The following is a 14,350-nucleotide window of genomic DNA, read 5'->3' on the forward strand; positions in this document are numbered from 1 at the left end:
CCCGCCGCGGCCCGCGCTGCGCTCCCTCTCCCCGTGCGCCCCGCCCGCGGGGCCTGGGCCTTTCCGCCCCTCTCCCTCTCCCCACGTACCCCACTCTCGCCCCCCGACTTCCCCCCCCGCGGTGGTGAGTGATAAGGACTGAGCCGGGACTGGGACTGCTTTTTCTTGTCGCCAGCGTGCACTTCTCTCGTGGTCCTCTTTCCCTCCACTGCTGCGGGAAAAGACACCAGACCCATCGAACCCACCCAGTACCTGGACGTGGTGAGCTTCCCCTCCTTGTAGAAGCGGCCCGTACCCTGATCCCGCCACTCATCCCTCAGCCCTAGGCAGCCGGGTCCCACCCCCACCCCCCCAGCTGGGGTCCCTGGGGTGTGAGGCTTCTGTCATGAAGGGAGAGACCAAGATCTCTCCTCGTGTGGGGCCTTGGACTAGTGTCATTTTGGGTGATGTCAACACACACTCCTGACTAGCGTTGTCGTGCAAGTCCCTACCCACCCAGGCCCCTTTTTTGATATTGAGGTTCTTTTAAACTCCGATTGTGGCAGGTGCTGTGCTAGTCCCATAAGGAAGGCAGAGAGGTGAGCAGACAGAATTGTGTTCAAGAACCGAGGTAGGATTGGCCTGGTCACCTGTGAGTCACGTGGGTGCCTGTATTAAAATGCAGGTTACATCCTACAGTCCCACCTCTGTGGTGTCAGGGTCTGAGGTGGAGTCCAGGAATCGGCATTTGACAAGCACTCCAGTGGAGCATGCCAAGGCTTGGTTGTTCAGCCTCAGGTGGTCAGGCTCACCTGGGGGAAAGCTGTGGCTGCTAAGAGCGGGCAGGCAGCACCTGCTCTGGAGGCCACCTCCAGGTCATCTTGCCTGCAACTTGATTGCATTGACCTTCTGCACCTCCCTCCTGAGGACTGAATCCCTAACTGGCTTTCCTGGAGCCTCAAAAGGATTGTCCCACAGGGAACACCTGAGTGTTCATGAAAAATGCCAATCCTTGACTCCACCCAGCAGAGTAGAAACTCTCTTGGGTCAAGAAATGATATTCTTAGAGTCCTGCTGATTTTTACATGTTAATGGTTTGCTAAGGGTTGGGCAGTTGAACTTGAGCTGGGAGGGGTTGGGTGCCTTTTCTGTAAGACCGCCTATCTGCTCTTCCTCACCTGAGTGTAGGAGTCAAGATCCACCTCTAGGTGAGTCTCCTTTTTGCTGAAAGGAGCAGCTCTGGCTTTTTCACCCCTGTGGGCAGAGAGACCAGCCCTCCAGCCACCCCCCAGCCTCTTCTGTTCTGGTGTTTCACCTGAGTGGGGCAGGGCTACACTTCTCAGCTCTGGCTGTAGTCTGCCTTCTTCCCGCTAGGGTCTTTGAAATGGACTTTCCAGCTGCTTGCTTGGCTTTGCTGAGCTCCTCTTTCACTGCTTGTCCAGCCCACAAAGGAGAAGGCAGCAGTTGGGTTAAATCGGTGTAGCCAGCTAGACAAAGATAAGCACCAGAATTGCTCCAGCACTTTGTCCCTTGAGCATGTCTTTGGGACCTGCGGCCCCCACCCCCATACCTGGGCTGTAAGTGCAGCTCTGTCTGTCCTTGGACTGATGCAGGATCTTTGCTGCAGGTGATGTGGAGCTGTGGCTGCACTTGTTCCCTGCACAGTGGCTGTTGTCATTCTTCAGTGAAGACTTGGAGACATGCGCTTTTTTCATGACTTCCAATGTCGCCTTAGTGTTGTTAAGGAGCCTGTGCAAGATTTCAGTTTCCAGCTTCAGGCTGGAATTTACAGTGTGTAAACTCAGATTAACAGAAGTGCTAGCTTCCAGGATTCGGATGGCCAGAGATATTTGCAAGCATGTCTTGGTGGCTCTCTTTTTTTAATACTGCTTTCCCTTATTTCAGAATAAGCTGGTAGGCTTTTATGAGATGTGTCTGAGTAACAGGATTCGCTCTTGTGATAGAGGAAACCAGTTGCTTACTGTGCAGGTTTTGGATAGTTCCCGTTGTCAGGCAGAAACTGGACTGAGCTGCAGTCTCTCCCTGCTCTGCAGTGCGAGCCTTGCTTGCCGAGTGTCAGTGCTGTGCTTCAGGTGCTTCTGCAAAAGGCAGATTGTGGAAACTACAGCCGGCAGAATGGGCTCTGGTTTGCTCTTGTTGGCTGTGTTTTGCAGTTATATCGCTAGGGGCGAGAGCCCTGTGAGCTGTTAGCATTCTGGAAGGCAGCTTTGCAGCTGCAGGCTACATACCAGTGGGGCATAGACCATCGGGTGCATGCTCGTGTGTTTTCAACGTGGCTGTTAACCTGATTGTGTCACTTGGGGTACATTTTAGGATTTGAGTGAGTTCCCAAACTACTATGACCTAAAAGTCAGTCTCCCTTTATTTGACATGTTAGTTTTTGTCAGGAAACCTTTTCTTTTGTTTTGTTTTGTTTTTTTAATGTATCAAGGGTTCTTTGAAGAAAATTGCATTTTGTTTGCATGAACTGTGCAGCATTCCTACATCTAACAAAATAGGATGCACCCTTGAGGGCAGAGTCTCCTTATGATTACAGAAGGGGTGAGAGCAGAGGAATCTTAGTGTAGCATTTGAATAGTACTAGGATGGAGTTAGGTTAATAGATTCCCCAATTTGGAACAGTTTATTTGCTACAGGGTTCAATATGGTGGTCAAAATTGTTTTTATCCTTTTTCTGGGAAACTGATTTTTAAAAGTATGATTTGTTTGCTGGCCTTGGCCCCCCCATTGTAGGTTTCGGGTATCAGACAGCCTCTTTCCATTGTGAATCTCCATTGGTGTCCCCTGCCTGGTGGGCTTCAGAGCCATGGCAACGGAGGAGAAGAAGCCCGAGACCGAGGCTGCCAGGGCACAGCCCACCCCTTCCTCTTCGGCCACCCAGAGCAAGGTATGTGCCTGAGGGTTCCTTGGGGGCCTTCCAGGGGCAAATAGGCTTAAAGATTCTTGATAATCCCTCCTCCGTTACGTATTGCTGCCAGTTTTTATTCATTGCCCACGTACCTGATGAAGGCTTGTTATGTGCTGTGCCAGGGATTCCAAGCCTGTCACCTGGTGGAGGGGGCTTTATTAAAAATACAGGTTCTTGGTCCTGATTGTAGTAAGAGTTTGCATGGGTCCCTGAAAACATCTCTTCATGAACCCCCTCCCACCTCTGATGCACAGGCAGGTCTTTGGCAGGGGGCACTGTCTTCCCATGTGCTTTGGGGAGGCTGGACTTGGTGGGGAGGGGGGTGGTGAGCAAGGCTGGAGCAGGTGGGACTTCTGTGATGCAGGATGATCAGATGTGGCGTGAGGTGGGGACTTGAGGGGGCGCAGACATTTCTAGCCCAGGTGGTGGAGCTGTCTTACTGAAGTGGGAGCTGTAGGAGAAGCAGGGTTTTGAGGGGGATAATGGGCTCAGATTTAGGTGTGTTCAATTTGAAAGGTGAAGTTCAGGTGGAGATTTCTAGTAGGTACTTGGCACTTGGATTTGGAGTTCAGGAGATAGCTCTGAGCTTGAAATTCAGGTTTGGGAATCAAATTCAAAGTGGTAGTCAATGGAATAGGATAGTGGTGGTTACTTTCTGCTAACTTAAGTTGTGCTGTCTCTCCAACAGCCTACACCTGTTAAACCAAACTATGCTCTAAAGTTCACCCTGGCTGGCCACACAAAAGCTGTGTCCTCTGTGAAATTCAGCCCAAATGGAGAGTGGCTGGCAAGTTCATGTGCGTATCAAGTGCCTGAGCTGCTGGGAGGGGCGGTCTGAGCTGCGGGTGGGACGGGGTAGGGTGGTTTGCTTGCACGAAGAACCCACTGCCTGTTAAAATTCTGCCCACTGGCACTCTGAAGAGATGGGGACCTGGGAGATTGGGGAAGGGAACTGGCCCTCCCCTACGCGGGGCTGTGCTGAATGGGTTTCTGAGCAATGGGTACTAGTTACCAGGGGTTCATGTCTGAACTCCAGGTGACAGGACAGCCATGCTCCTACTCTGAGCCTCAGCTCCTTTCTGTTTCTTTCAGCCGCGGATAAACTCATTAAAATTTGGGGAGCATATGACGGAAAATTTGAGAAAACCATTTCTGGCCACAAGCTGGTAGGTGGCAGCCCTGTGCGGCTGACTGCTGCACGGGCAGCTCCGGCTGTCCATGGTCAGGGCCTGTCTCAGGGCTTCTGGGTTAAGATGGAAGTTTCCCCACATCTTTTTGTAGTTATTTGCCTCTTGTGTTTTAGTGCAGACGCTTTTGACCCCCACAGACAACTTTCTGCTCTTCTCTGAGGCCAGCAGGGCTGCAGTGCCTGCTGTGCCCTGGGGCCCATGTGGCGTTTCTTCCCGATGGGTGACTCTAGTTGGAGGGTTTCCTGAAGGGATGGTGCATGATGGGGTTTTGACCTTTTGCGGGTTAGTCATGTTTTGTCCCCTGTCAGGATGGTGACTGTGTTTTTATCTCCCCAAGGGAATATCTGACGTAGCCTGGTCTTCAGATTCTAACCTCCTTGTTTCTGCCTCAGATGATAAGACCTTGAAGATATGGGATGTGAGCTCGGTGAGTGACACTTCCCCCAAGGAAGATTGCGTGGCATGAGGGCTGGGGTGGAGTTGAGTTTGGGGGCCAGCTGTCCCCGGGAGGAGGTCAGATGTGCTTTGGAGCTGTTATAGGATCTGCTTTGGTGAGTTTGGCCTGGCCAGGATTTTGGGGGAAACAGCCACTGGGAACGACGGTTTTGTAATACTCTGTTTTAGGGGAAGTGTCTGAAAACCCTGAAAGGGCACAGTAATTATGTCTTCTGCTGTAACTTCAACCCCCAGTCCAACCTCATTGTCTCGGGATCCGTAAGTGCAGCTGGTGGCTCTTCTTGGGGGGCACAGGTGGCAGAGAGGTCCGCGGGATCAAGCTGTACAGCACTGCGGGGACGGTGGATGGGCTTCGAGTTGTTTCTGGGGTTTTGTTGGGCAACATGGAGTGGTGGCAGTCCTTGGGTTCTGGGGAGTCTGTTGTCTCCTCTCTCTTTCAAATGTGAAATCACTTTAATCTCTTTTTGTCTCCAGTTTGATGAAAGCGTGAGGATATGGGACGTGAAGACAGGAAAGTGCCTCAAGACTTTGCCTGCACATTCGGATCCCGTCTCAGCCGTAAGTCCCTCTGACACTGGACATGACTCATGTCCAGCTGATTCCTGCTGTCATGCAGCGATCTAGAGTGATGGTCAGTGGTTGTGGACTGGGGACCCGAGAGATCTCATGTTCCTGTGTGCCGTGGAGGGGCAGGTGGGTGTGAAGCCAGTGGGATGCCCTGTGGCAAGTGCTGAGGGTCCCTTCCTGTGGGCCGGGAGGCAGGTGGCTGGGGACTTTCAGAGGGAGGTGTCCCCTGAACCGAAGTGCACAGGACAGGGAGGGTGGTTGGAGAAGAGGGAGCTGTGGGTTGGGAAGTGTGACCACTGATGAAGAGTGTTTTGAGTGGAGTTAGCATTGATAGATGGGTGTGGCGGGATGACCTAGTTGTGCCCTCCAGGGACGGGCTCTGTAGTGGCCCATGATGTGCTGTCCTGCAGACACCACCCCACAGCACAGGCTGACGGAGAGAGAAATACGCACATTATCACAAAGTGCTACAAACGACCAAAATCTTCCTTTGTTAATGAGGAGCTTGAGGTAGTTTCTTGGCCAAATTTGCCTTTTTTTGATAAGTTGAAGGAAGCTTGTGTAAACCGTTTGTTCATTGTTACCCAGCAGATGGGCTTTTCACTTTCTAAAATTCTGGCGGTGAATGATTTTAAGCATTTTTACCCTTGGAAGGCTTTGCCCATCTGAGACTCTGCAAAGCCGCAATAGGTACAAGTCTTGGGAAGGACCTGCTAGTGTAGGAGGCCCCATGTACTTGTGTGACAGTTTCTGCAGGATGAGTTTTTAGGAGGGGAAGGGCTGTGTCAGGACGTAGAGGCACGTGCTGGAGCTAGCAGGGGCTAGCTGGGTGGCCCTCTGCTTGCTCCGTCCCGTCCTTCCTCCTCACCCAGGCCTATCCTCTCCAGCCCGCACTCTTACGCTTTTAGCTTCTGAACTGAAGTCCCACTGTGACCCCTTTGTTCTACACCCCTTGCTGCCCTGCCACAGCCTGTGGCCTGCAGGGTTCCTGCCCTGGGCGCTGGCGCTCGCTCCTGTCTGCCCCATGTCACCTCTGCAGAGGGCACCTCATGACTGTTCATGTGAGACAGGCTGGGTGGCCCCTGCTAGGAGCTGCCTTGTCCCCTTACCTGTGTCTTCATGCACTTTCTTTTGTGTGGGTGTCTTCCGTCAGGTTGTGAGGTGGGGCCATGTGCCTCTTGCGCCTGACCGTGGGTTGAGTGGGAAAACCGGGCCTAGTGTGTCTGCCAGCAGGTGGTGTCCGGACGTGGTTAGGAGGCCAGAGCAGAGCAGGGGGTCGGCACTGCGACTTTTGGGGACCTGAGTTGACTCGTTATTGTCCAGCCTAGTGGCTTCTATAAAAGTCTATTTTGCAAATTTAAAGGAAGGGATGAATGATTAGACCAATTGCTGTGAGTTGAATCTGCACAGCACAGACTGCTGGGCCCGGACCTAGAGTTTCTGACTCGGGGGTCTGGGGTGGGGCCTGAGAACAGGCATTTCAAACACATTCCAGGGTGCTGTCACTGCTTGTCCAGGACCACAGTGGAGACCACCACGCTAGACTATAAGAACACGGCCAACCACATGTGGCACTTGAGGTTTTTTTTTTGTGTGAGGCTGATGGCGGGACAGCTTTGGTTAAGCAGCTGGTGCTGCAAGGGCGTCCTGCAGCGGGGCTGGGAAGAACAGGGTGAGAACGGAGACAGCCCTCGAGCTGCACTGTCCAGTTGCATCCACGCCTGGCACCCAGCAAGTGTGAGATACTCTTTCAGATTTTGGCGACTTAGTACAACAAGAAAGAATGGGAAGCATATTGTGATCATATTCAACGTTGATCATGTGGTGCAGTAATATTTCAGACATGTTAGGTGCAATCAGTCAAGTTGCTTTCACCCATTTCCTTGTATTCTTCCGATGTGGCCACTGGAAAAAACCTCAAGTGCCACACGTGGCTGGCCGTGCTCTTATAGTCTAGCGTGGTGGTCTCCATTGTCCTGGACAAGCAGTGACAGCACCCTGGAATGTGTTTGAAATGCCTGTTCTTAGGTCTGGGCCCAGCAGTCTGTGCTCTCACGGCTCTCCAGGTGCTTTCGGTGTGTGTGGATTTGCCTCCCGCACATTTGGTGATGTCTGGAGACATTTTTGATTGTCACAACTGAATGCTGCTGGCATCTAGCAAGCAAAGGACAAGGTTGCTGCTACACGGGACAGCCCCCACAACACAGAAGAGTCTGAAGTGTCAGCAGTGCTGAGGCTGAGAAAGTCTGCGCTGGACAGTAGAAGCCCCATCCCTGGGTGGTTAAACCAGGGGCTTCCTGTGTGGCTTAATTTCACATAGGAGACATGTCACCCGTGGCATGAAACAGGACAGTTTGAAAAAGGTGTTGTTTGTTTAAAAAAAAAAAAAAAAAGCTTGTCCTGGGTCAAATGTGCCCAGGACCCAGATAAAAATAGTAGAAACCTACGAAGAACTCTAACCCCTGATGTTGTGATTCCATTTATTCACACTAAGATGCAACTGGAAAAAAGAATGGAAAACGGAAAACCGAAGTGATTGAGTTATGCAAAAGGGGACAGTCGTCAGGTTGCGGGTTCTGTGTGAAAGTGTATCTTGCCCACCCCTGGTGAGCAGTGTTAGGCATTCAGATGAATCAGTCATTTGGGAGTACCGCAGATCAGCAGCACATGGGTTGGGGGCGGGGGGTCTCGCTTGTCCTGGGACTTGGGTTTGGAGTGGTCTGGACCTCGTTTCTGGTCCATCTGAAGAGCTCGAGCTGCCTGTGGACTCAACAGTAGTCTCTGGGTCCGGGCCGCCGTGTCTCCGGGCTGTCCGTGGCATGGATATGCATGTGGGAAGGCTCTGGAGTTGGTTCTTAGGGCAGTCAGTGCATAGTTGGGAGTTCCTCTCCCAGTTTTTATCATTTGTTTTTGCTTTTAAGTCAGGGGACATTATCTCTAGCCATGTTGACCTTGTCAAGCTGCCCTTATGGCAGTGGCAGGTGGACAGACTTGGAAGCTGAACCTGTTTTCATGAAGCCAAAGTAGGACTTGGTTGGTCGGCCATGTTAGTTGCTTTGCAGCAGCGTGGTTCATGGTTATTAAGTGATTTCAATACCTAAGACGTATTCCGAGGTGATTTTCTTCTAATGGTCAGTCATCCATTGTAAAACGGACGTACTGTTGCTTGAGGCACCAGGTGACAACAATCCCTTCGCCTACCTTGCCCCGTGTCTCTGTTAGAGTGGGGTTGAGGGCACAGCCACTCTGTGGCCTCTTGGTTGGCACTAGGTGTGTGTTTCCCGTTGTTGTGCGTGTTCATGAGTAGGGCCATTCATGCAAGAAGCAATCGTGTTGAGGACCTGAAAGTAAGTTTCTTTTTTCCCTCTTATTTCTTAATCCTAGGTTCATTTTAATCGTGATGGATCCTTGATAGTTTCAAGTAGCTACGATGGTCTCTGGTAAGTGAAAAGTTTACTTCATTTAGTCAACAAATGTGTATTAAAGGCTACAGCTCTTGCACTGCTCTGGTCTCTGGGGGTACAGCAGAGGAGTGAAGACACAAATCTTTTCTTTCCAGAAGCTCATTCTCTAGTGGGGGCTGCAGACATTCCACAGGTGCGCAGTATGATTTCAGGGGGCGGGAGACACTGTGTGGGAAGATGGGGCAAGGGGCTAGCGTGGTGGGGAGGGTGGGGGCCTCCTGAGGCAGAGAGCCCGAGAGGCCTTACCCTGTCAGACTTGGGCTCCTGCAGACGCTGAAGCGCACGCTCTTCAACAGCTCATGGGAAACGGATGAGAGAAAGATGTGCTGATTAGGGGAGGTTCGAGAGTGTGCCATCCTCTTGTTCATCAAGTCCTGGGCAGACGAGTCAGAACAGACCCCAGTGCAGGGAGGAGGGGGAGGAAGAGAGGCTCGGCGTCTTGCAGAATCATCAGTGGAGTGTAAACGGCTAATGCAGAGCTTGCAGTTGTGGGAGTGGTCTGCATTCTGCAGGAGACATAAGGGAAAGTGCAGAAGTAAATGTGGAAATTGAACTCAGTGGAGTCCACGCTGGGGGTGGGTGTGGGGAGCAGGAGTGTTAGGTGGCATCTTGGGTTTGGAAAGGATAGTGTCACACCTTGTTTAAGTGTGGTCACTAGGGAGGAGAGGTGCGATGGCAGCTGCTGACTGAATGGATGACCCTAGAAGGACTTTGATTACTGATGGAGAGGAAGCGTGACTAGAAACATCTCTACGTGTAGCAAAAATGAAGTAAAAGGGGGAAATAGAGTCACATAAATAGCACATGTAAGAATAACACGGAAGAAGTAAAGTAGTCACAAGCCACATAATGACATGTGGTCAGTGACGGGCCATGGCCATGGCAGTGGTCCCATGAGGTTGTAATGGAGCTGCAGGTGCAGCAGGCTGTCTCGTCTAGGGCCGTGTAAAGACACACTGTGGCAGCGGAGTCAGTTGACCTCGTGTTGCCCAGAATGTTTCCCTGTCATTAAGTGATGTGTAACTATGTGGTGTGTTTTATGGTAGTAGATGAATTGGCTGAAAACCCTTATAAAAGGCTGTCAGGGGTGGGTTAAAACAAAACAAAACACCTCCTGACTCTACGTTGCTTTCGAGAAACACACCTGAAATGAAATGATTGGTAAAGTCTTGAAATAGGATGGGCAGATGATGTTGGGGATACAGAGCGAGAGGAGCGTCCCCAGGAGTGGGACTGGAAGACGACGGTGCTGGGACAGTGTGACATGTCATGAGTTAGGTGGACTTTATGAAGAGCTAGGAGCCTCTGTGCATCAGGCTGCATGGCGCCAAAGGATCTCAAATCAAAACTACAACTATGAGAAGACGTCGATTTAAAATTTTTTTGGTGTTTTTGGGCTGCCCGTGGCTCACTTGGGAGATTGCGGTGCTGATAACAACAGGGCCTCGGGTTCAGATCCCTATACAGGGGATGGACGGTTCGCTCACTTGGGGGAATGTGGTGCTGACACCACCAAGTCAAGGTTTGAGATCCCCTTACCGGTCATCTTTTTAAAAAAAAAAATTTTTTTTTTTTTGGTGTTTTTAATAGATTTCTTTTAGACTTTGACAGGAGAGGACTTGAGACTTAGCAATTCTGGTTGGTACCATAAGCTACTTATATGCTAAATATAGAGGATCCATTGTGTACGGCCAACAGAAAATATTTTTTCTTTAGTACTAATTTTATTTTACAAAAAGACGTGATTCTTCCAAAATAACCACCAGAAGCACCGTGAAAGCTTTTGTGCCAATTCTGCAGGTCCGTCTGCGTTATGGCGTTGCCACCTGTCACAGCCAGGGCAGACCCCGATGGTGGGGGCTAGATAGCCAGGCTACAGAGAGCCCACGGGGGAACACACACTCTAAATGGATTTTCCTTTTTTTTCTACCTTATGCAAAGGAACAGAGTAAATGTGTTTTCCAGTCTGACCCGGGAGTTGGCATGACAAGGGACCGGTGAGGGGTGGGCATGCTGCAACCCAAGGGGCAGTTCGTAGTCAGCCCACACAGTCCCATTGTGAGCCTTGATGAGTTGGCCCTGGAGGGAGATGATTGTAGGTCAAAGTTGCACCCAGTCACGCCTGTCCACAGCCTCACAGCACACAGTTCTGGGCCGTACTCCCTCAGGGTACACACTCTGGTACCAGCACTGTTGGTGTTTGGGGCTGAGGTCACTAGGATGTGCTTGGGCACAAATGAAGTTACCTGGGCCCTGTGCTGTCCAGTAGTGGCCACGATTAAACCCATAATCCATACCTGACTGTTTACAGGTTTATCACAAAAGACATCATTCAGGAACAGTCAGATGGAAGAGAGGCCCAGGGCGAGTGTGTGGGCACAGAGCTTCTCAGAGGTCTCATGCCCTCTCCATCTGGCCACCCCTAGCACCTCCATGTGTTCATAGTCTGGAAGCTCTAGTTTTTTTTTTTTTTAAAGCCAGGAAGAGGTTTAATATAAGAAATTACAATATCATCAAAATAATTGAAGGCATTGGCTCTAAGCTAGACCTCCAGAAATGACTTCCTGAATAATTAAAACTAACCAGGGTGCCTAGGTGTTTTCTTAAGATTGTAGAACAGTCTCAGAATCACTAGTAGACCCGGCTCTAAAAACTTTCTAAAGAAATTAGAAAAAATGTACCAAAGAAACTAGGAGGAGGGAATTTATAAAGTTATAAGGAGGAGGAATGGGAAAAAAAAGGAAAATCAGCATAAGGTGTATTCTTTAATAAAGCCGATACTTAAAATAGTTAGTAATAGTTAAGCCCATTTAAGGAAAAAGCAAACATAGGCAAGAGTAGAAAGGGGGTGGGAAAGCTGCAAATTCAGAGAAGATAAGAGTCGACCCATGCACTCTGAGCAGCGCCGTGGGGCTCCAGAGGAGAGGCGAGTCCACGTTTCCTAAACTGGCCCAGGAAGTGGGAGCCCGAGGGGTCAGTCACTGCCAAGGAGATAATTAGAAAAGGTGATTGAAGGTCTACAAATAATACCAGTCCCTGTAGTTTTGTACCTGAATCCAGTTAAATAACGTATTTCTAAGGTTATCTAAACAATTCCAGACCATAGAAAAGGAGAAGTTCCCCAATTCGTTTTACGGCTCTAGCATGACCTTACTACTCAAAGCCGATGGCTGGTCCTAAAACCAAACCTCAGAGGGCAACTCAGTCGTGAATACTGACGTCAGAATTCCAAAGAAAATGTTAGCAAACTGAATCGAGCAGTGTGCCATAATATATTCCATGACCAAATAAGTTTATTGAATAATGGAAAGATTAAAACAAGCATCAGGAAACCTATACTCTAATTATATCAACAAATTAAAGGCAAGCATCCCTTTAGGTTATTATTAGTAGAGGTCAGAAAGGCACCTGATAACATCCTAGTACAAACCCCTCAAAGGCCAATATTGTCAACTGCTGGAAACTGGGCATGAGTTTTACAACACACATCCCTTTAGGTTATTATTAGTAGAGGTCAGAAAGGCACCTGATAACATCCTAGTACAAACTCCTCAAAGGCCAATATTGTCAACTGCTGGAAACTGGGCATGAGTTTTACAACACGGTGACACACTGGAACTGTTTCTGTCCAAATTGAGCAAAACAGGTGTGCCCACTTCTCCCACAGTACTCAGTGTACTTTGGAGTTTCTAGTTAATGTGATAAGAACATAAAAATAATTGTGTGAAAATTGGATAAGATTTATCTCTTTGTAAATGATACATGTGTATGTTTTAAAAAATGTACAAGCCACTGCTGTGGAACTTGCAAGTGCTCACCTGTTTAACCGTACAGTGGGGGTACATGATCCTTGCTGTCACCGTTTGCAGTTGGGAAACTGAGGCAGGGATAAACAATAGGGCAGTTGTCCCTCAGCTGGCAAGTGACAGACCAGGATCCAGACCACACACTGGCTCCATAGTCTGGTTCTGAACCTCCAGCCCTGCTGGCTACAAGATGTGATTACGTGTTTATCAAGGTCAGCGTTTGACAGCTGACTGTTTTTCTCTACAGTAGGAGTTACCGTTAAAAGACAGGGAAGAGTTCCCTCTGTGACGGTGACAGACATGTTGAGAAGAGTTAAAAGACAGGGAAGAGTTCCCTCTGTGACGGTGACAGACATGTTGAGAAGAGTTAAAAGACAGGGAAGAGTTCCCTCTGTGACGGTGACAGACATGTTGAGACGTTTAGCAATATGTGTGCCGAGAGAGTGGGGCCCATAGAAAAGTGACAAAACCTCAGTGAAAGGACACACCAAGTAGTTTGGGGACCAGGATGCAGGGGACGCAGTCACTTCCACCTGGTGGTCAAGTGCCAGTCGTCCTCAGCCTGTGTCCTTGAAAGCAGTCCACGCAGAATCCCGCCAGGGTATTTTTGCAAGTAGATGAAGTGGATTTAAAATCCATAGAGAGGCTGGCTGGTTGGCTGAGTTGGTGAGAGCACTGCCTTGTAACACCAAGGTCGTGGATTCGGGTCAGGATGGAGCGAAGAGATCTGCCACTTCAGGCTTTAAAAGCCGAAGCCCGCAGTGCGGTGGTGGCACAGGGACAGCTGAGGGGCGGTGTGCTTGAGGGCCACTCCTGGAGGCGGGCCTCAGCTCTGGCCTGGAGAGCAGACCCGTCCGGCTGGCTCATGCACAGACACAAGCGCGCGGAGGGTGCGGGGCTCACCTCTGGAACGCGACTGTCACTGTCATCTCTGGGCCAGCGCCCGCCACCGGGAGCCCGGCTGCAGAGGCGCGGGCTGCAGCGTGCACGCAGGGCATGCCTCCTGAGCACCCAAGCACGTGCATTGGCGAAAGTTGCAGAGGCCTCTTGCTGCCCGTCCTGGGAATAGCGGTCTTTGAATACGAGGGTACTTCAGAAAGTTAGTGGAAACACTGAAGTAAGAGATGACACAAATCCTTTTGTGGACATTTTGAAGACCCCATATATGTTCTCTTGCTGTTCAACAAGAGGGATGTCCAGAAAATTGCATATGATATTCTGTTTTTATTTTAAAAAGCCCTCCTGGGGGGGCTCCTGCTTGGGTGTGTTTGCGTGAGCATGGAGAGAGACCTGGGAGGAAGCCGCGGCCCCCGGCCCCTCCACCCTGGCCAGGAAGGGAGGGGAGGGCGGCACGCTCTGCTCTGTGCTGGGGTGGACTGTGCCGCTGAGGGAGAGAATTCTAGAAGTGCTGCACACAGTCTGTGTACGTAGTGAGTACGGACAGTGTGTACGTGCTATATCTAGGCTGTTTCCCTAGAATGTGAGAGAATAATTGTTAGATAAAGGAACGAAGCGTAACATTAAAAAAAGAAATAGGGAAAAGCGTGTTAGTCCTGAAACTTACACCCTCCATATCTGCAGTTCTGCATCCATGGATTCCACCAACTGTGGACTGAAAATACTTGAAAAACACCAATAAGATAATACAGTAATAAAAGATACAAACTAAAAACCGACACAGTATAACAACTGTTTATGTGGCGCTTACGTCGCATGAGGCATTGTAAGTAGTGTGGAGGCGACTTGAAGTACTGGAGGGTGAGCGTAGCTTCTGTGCAGACACTGTGCCATTTTGGGTCAGGGACTTGAGTGGCAGTGGCTTTTGGTGTCCAAGGGGGGGTGCTGGAACCAGTCCCCTGCATATACAGAGGGACGACTGTCTTTAATTAGTAGAGCTCACCAAGCTACTTGTGGTAACCTGCTTTCTTGAATTTTTTTGTTCTTTTTGCTTTGAAGTCG

The 14,350-nt window shown here is 50.0% G+C and overlaps 1 protein-coding gene across 3 annotated transcripts in view; it reads left to right on the top strand.

Annotated features, from left to right (window-relative positions):
• Positions 1 to 178: 178 nt before the first annotated feature.
• WDR5 (WD repeat domain 5) overlaps positions 179 to 14,350 on the top strand; it is a 22,783-nt gene continuing 8,611 nt past the window's right edge. For 2 of the 3 annotated variants that reach the window (XM_008574167.1, XM_008574168.1), the window contains exons 1-8: positions 179 to 261; positions 2,734 to 2,887; positions 3,597 to 3,705; positions 4,001 to 4,074; positions 4,436 to 4,525; positions 4,723 to 4,812; positions 5,029 to 5,112; positions 8,506 to 8,561. In XM_008574167.1, coding sequence (XP_008572389.1) covers positions 2,807 to 2,887; positions 3,597 to 3,705; positions 4,001 to 4,074; positions 4,436 to 4,525; positions 4,723 to 4,812; positions 5,029 to 5,112; positions 8,506 to 8,561 — 584 coding nt within the window. In that variant the 5' untranslated portion in view covers positions 179 to 261; positions 2,734 to 2,806. The remainder of the gene's footprint in view (positions 262 to 2,733; positions 2,888 to 3,596; positions 3,706 to 4,000; positions 4,075 to 4,435; positions 4,526 to 4,722; positions 4,813 to 5,028; positions 5,113 to 8,505; positions 8,562 to 14,350) is intronic. The other variant, XM_008574169.1, reaches the window with a different exon arrangement.

This window comes from Galeopterus variegatus, unplaced genomic scaffold (genome assembly GCF_000696425.1).
Source record: "Galeopterus variegatus unplaced genomic scaffold, G_variegatus-3.0.2 Scaffold1007, whole genome shotgun sequence".
Classification (NCBI taxonomy): domain Eukaryota; kingdom Metazoa; phylum Chordata; class Mammalia; order Dermoptera; family Cynocephalidae; genus Galeopterus; species Galeopterus variegatus.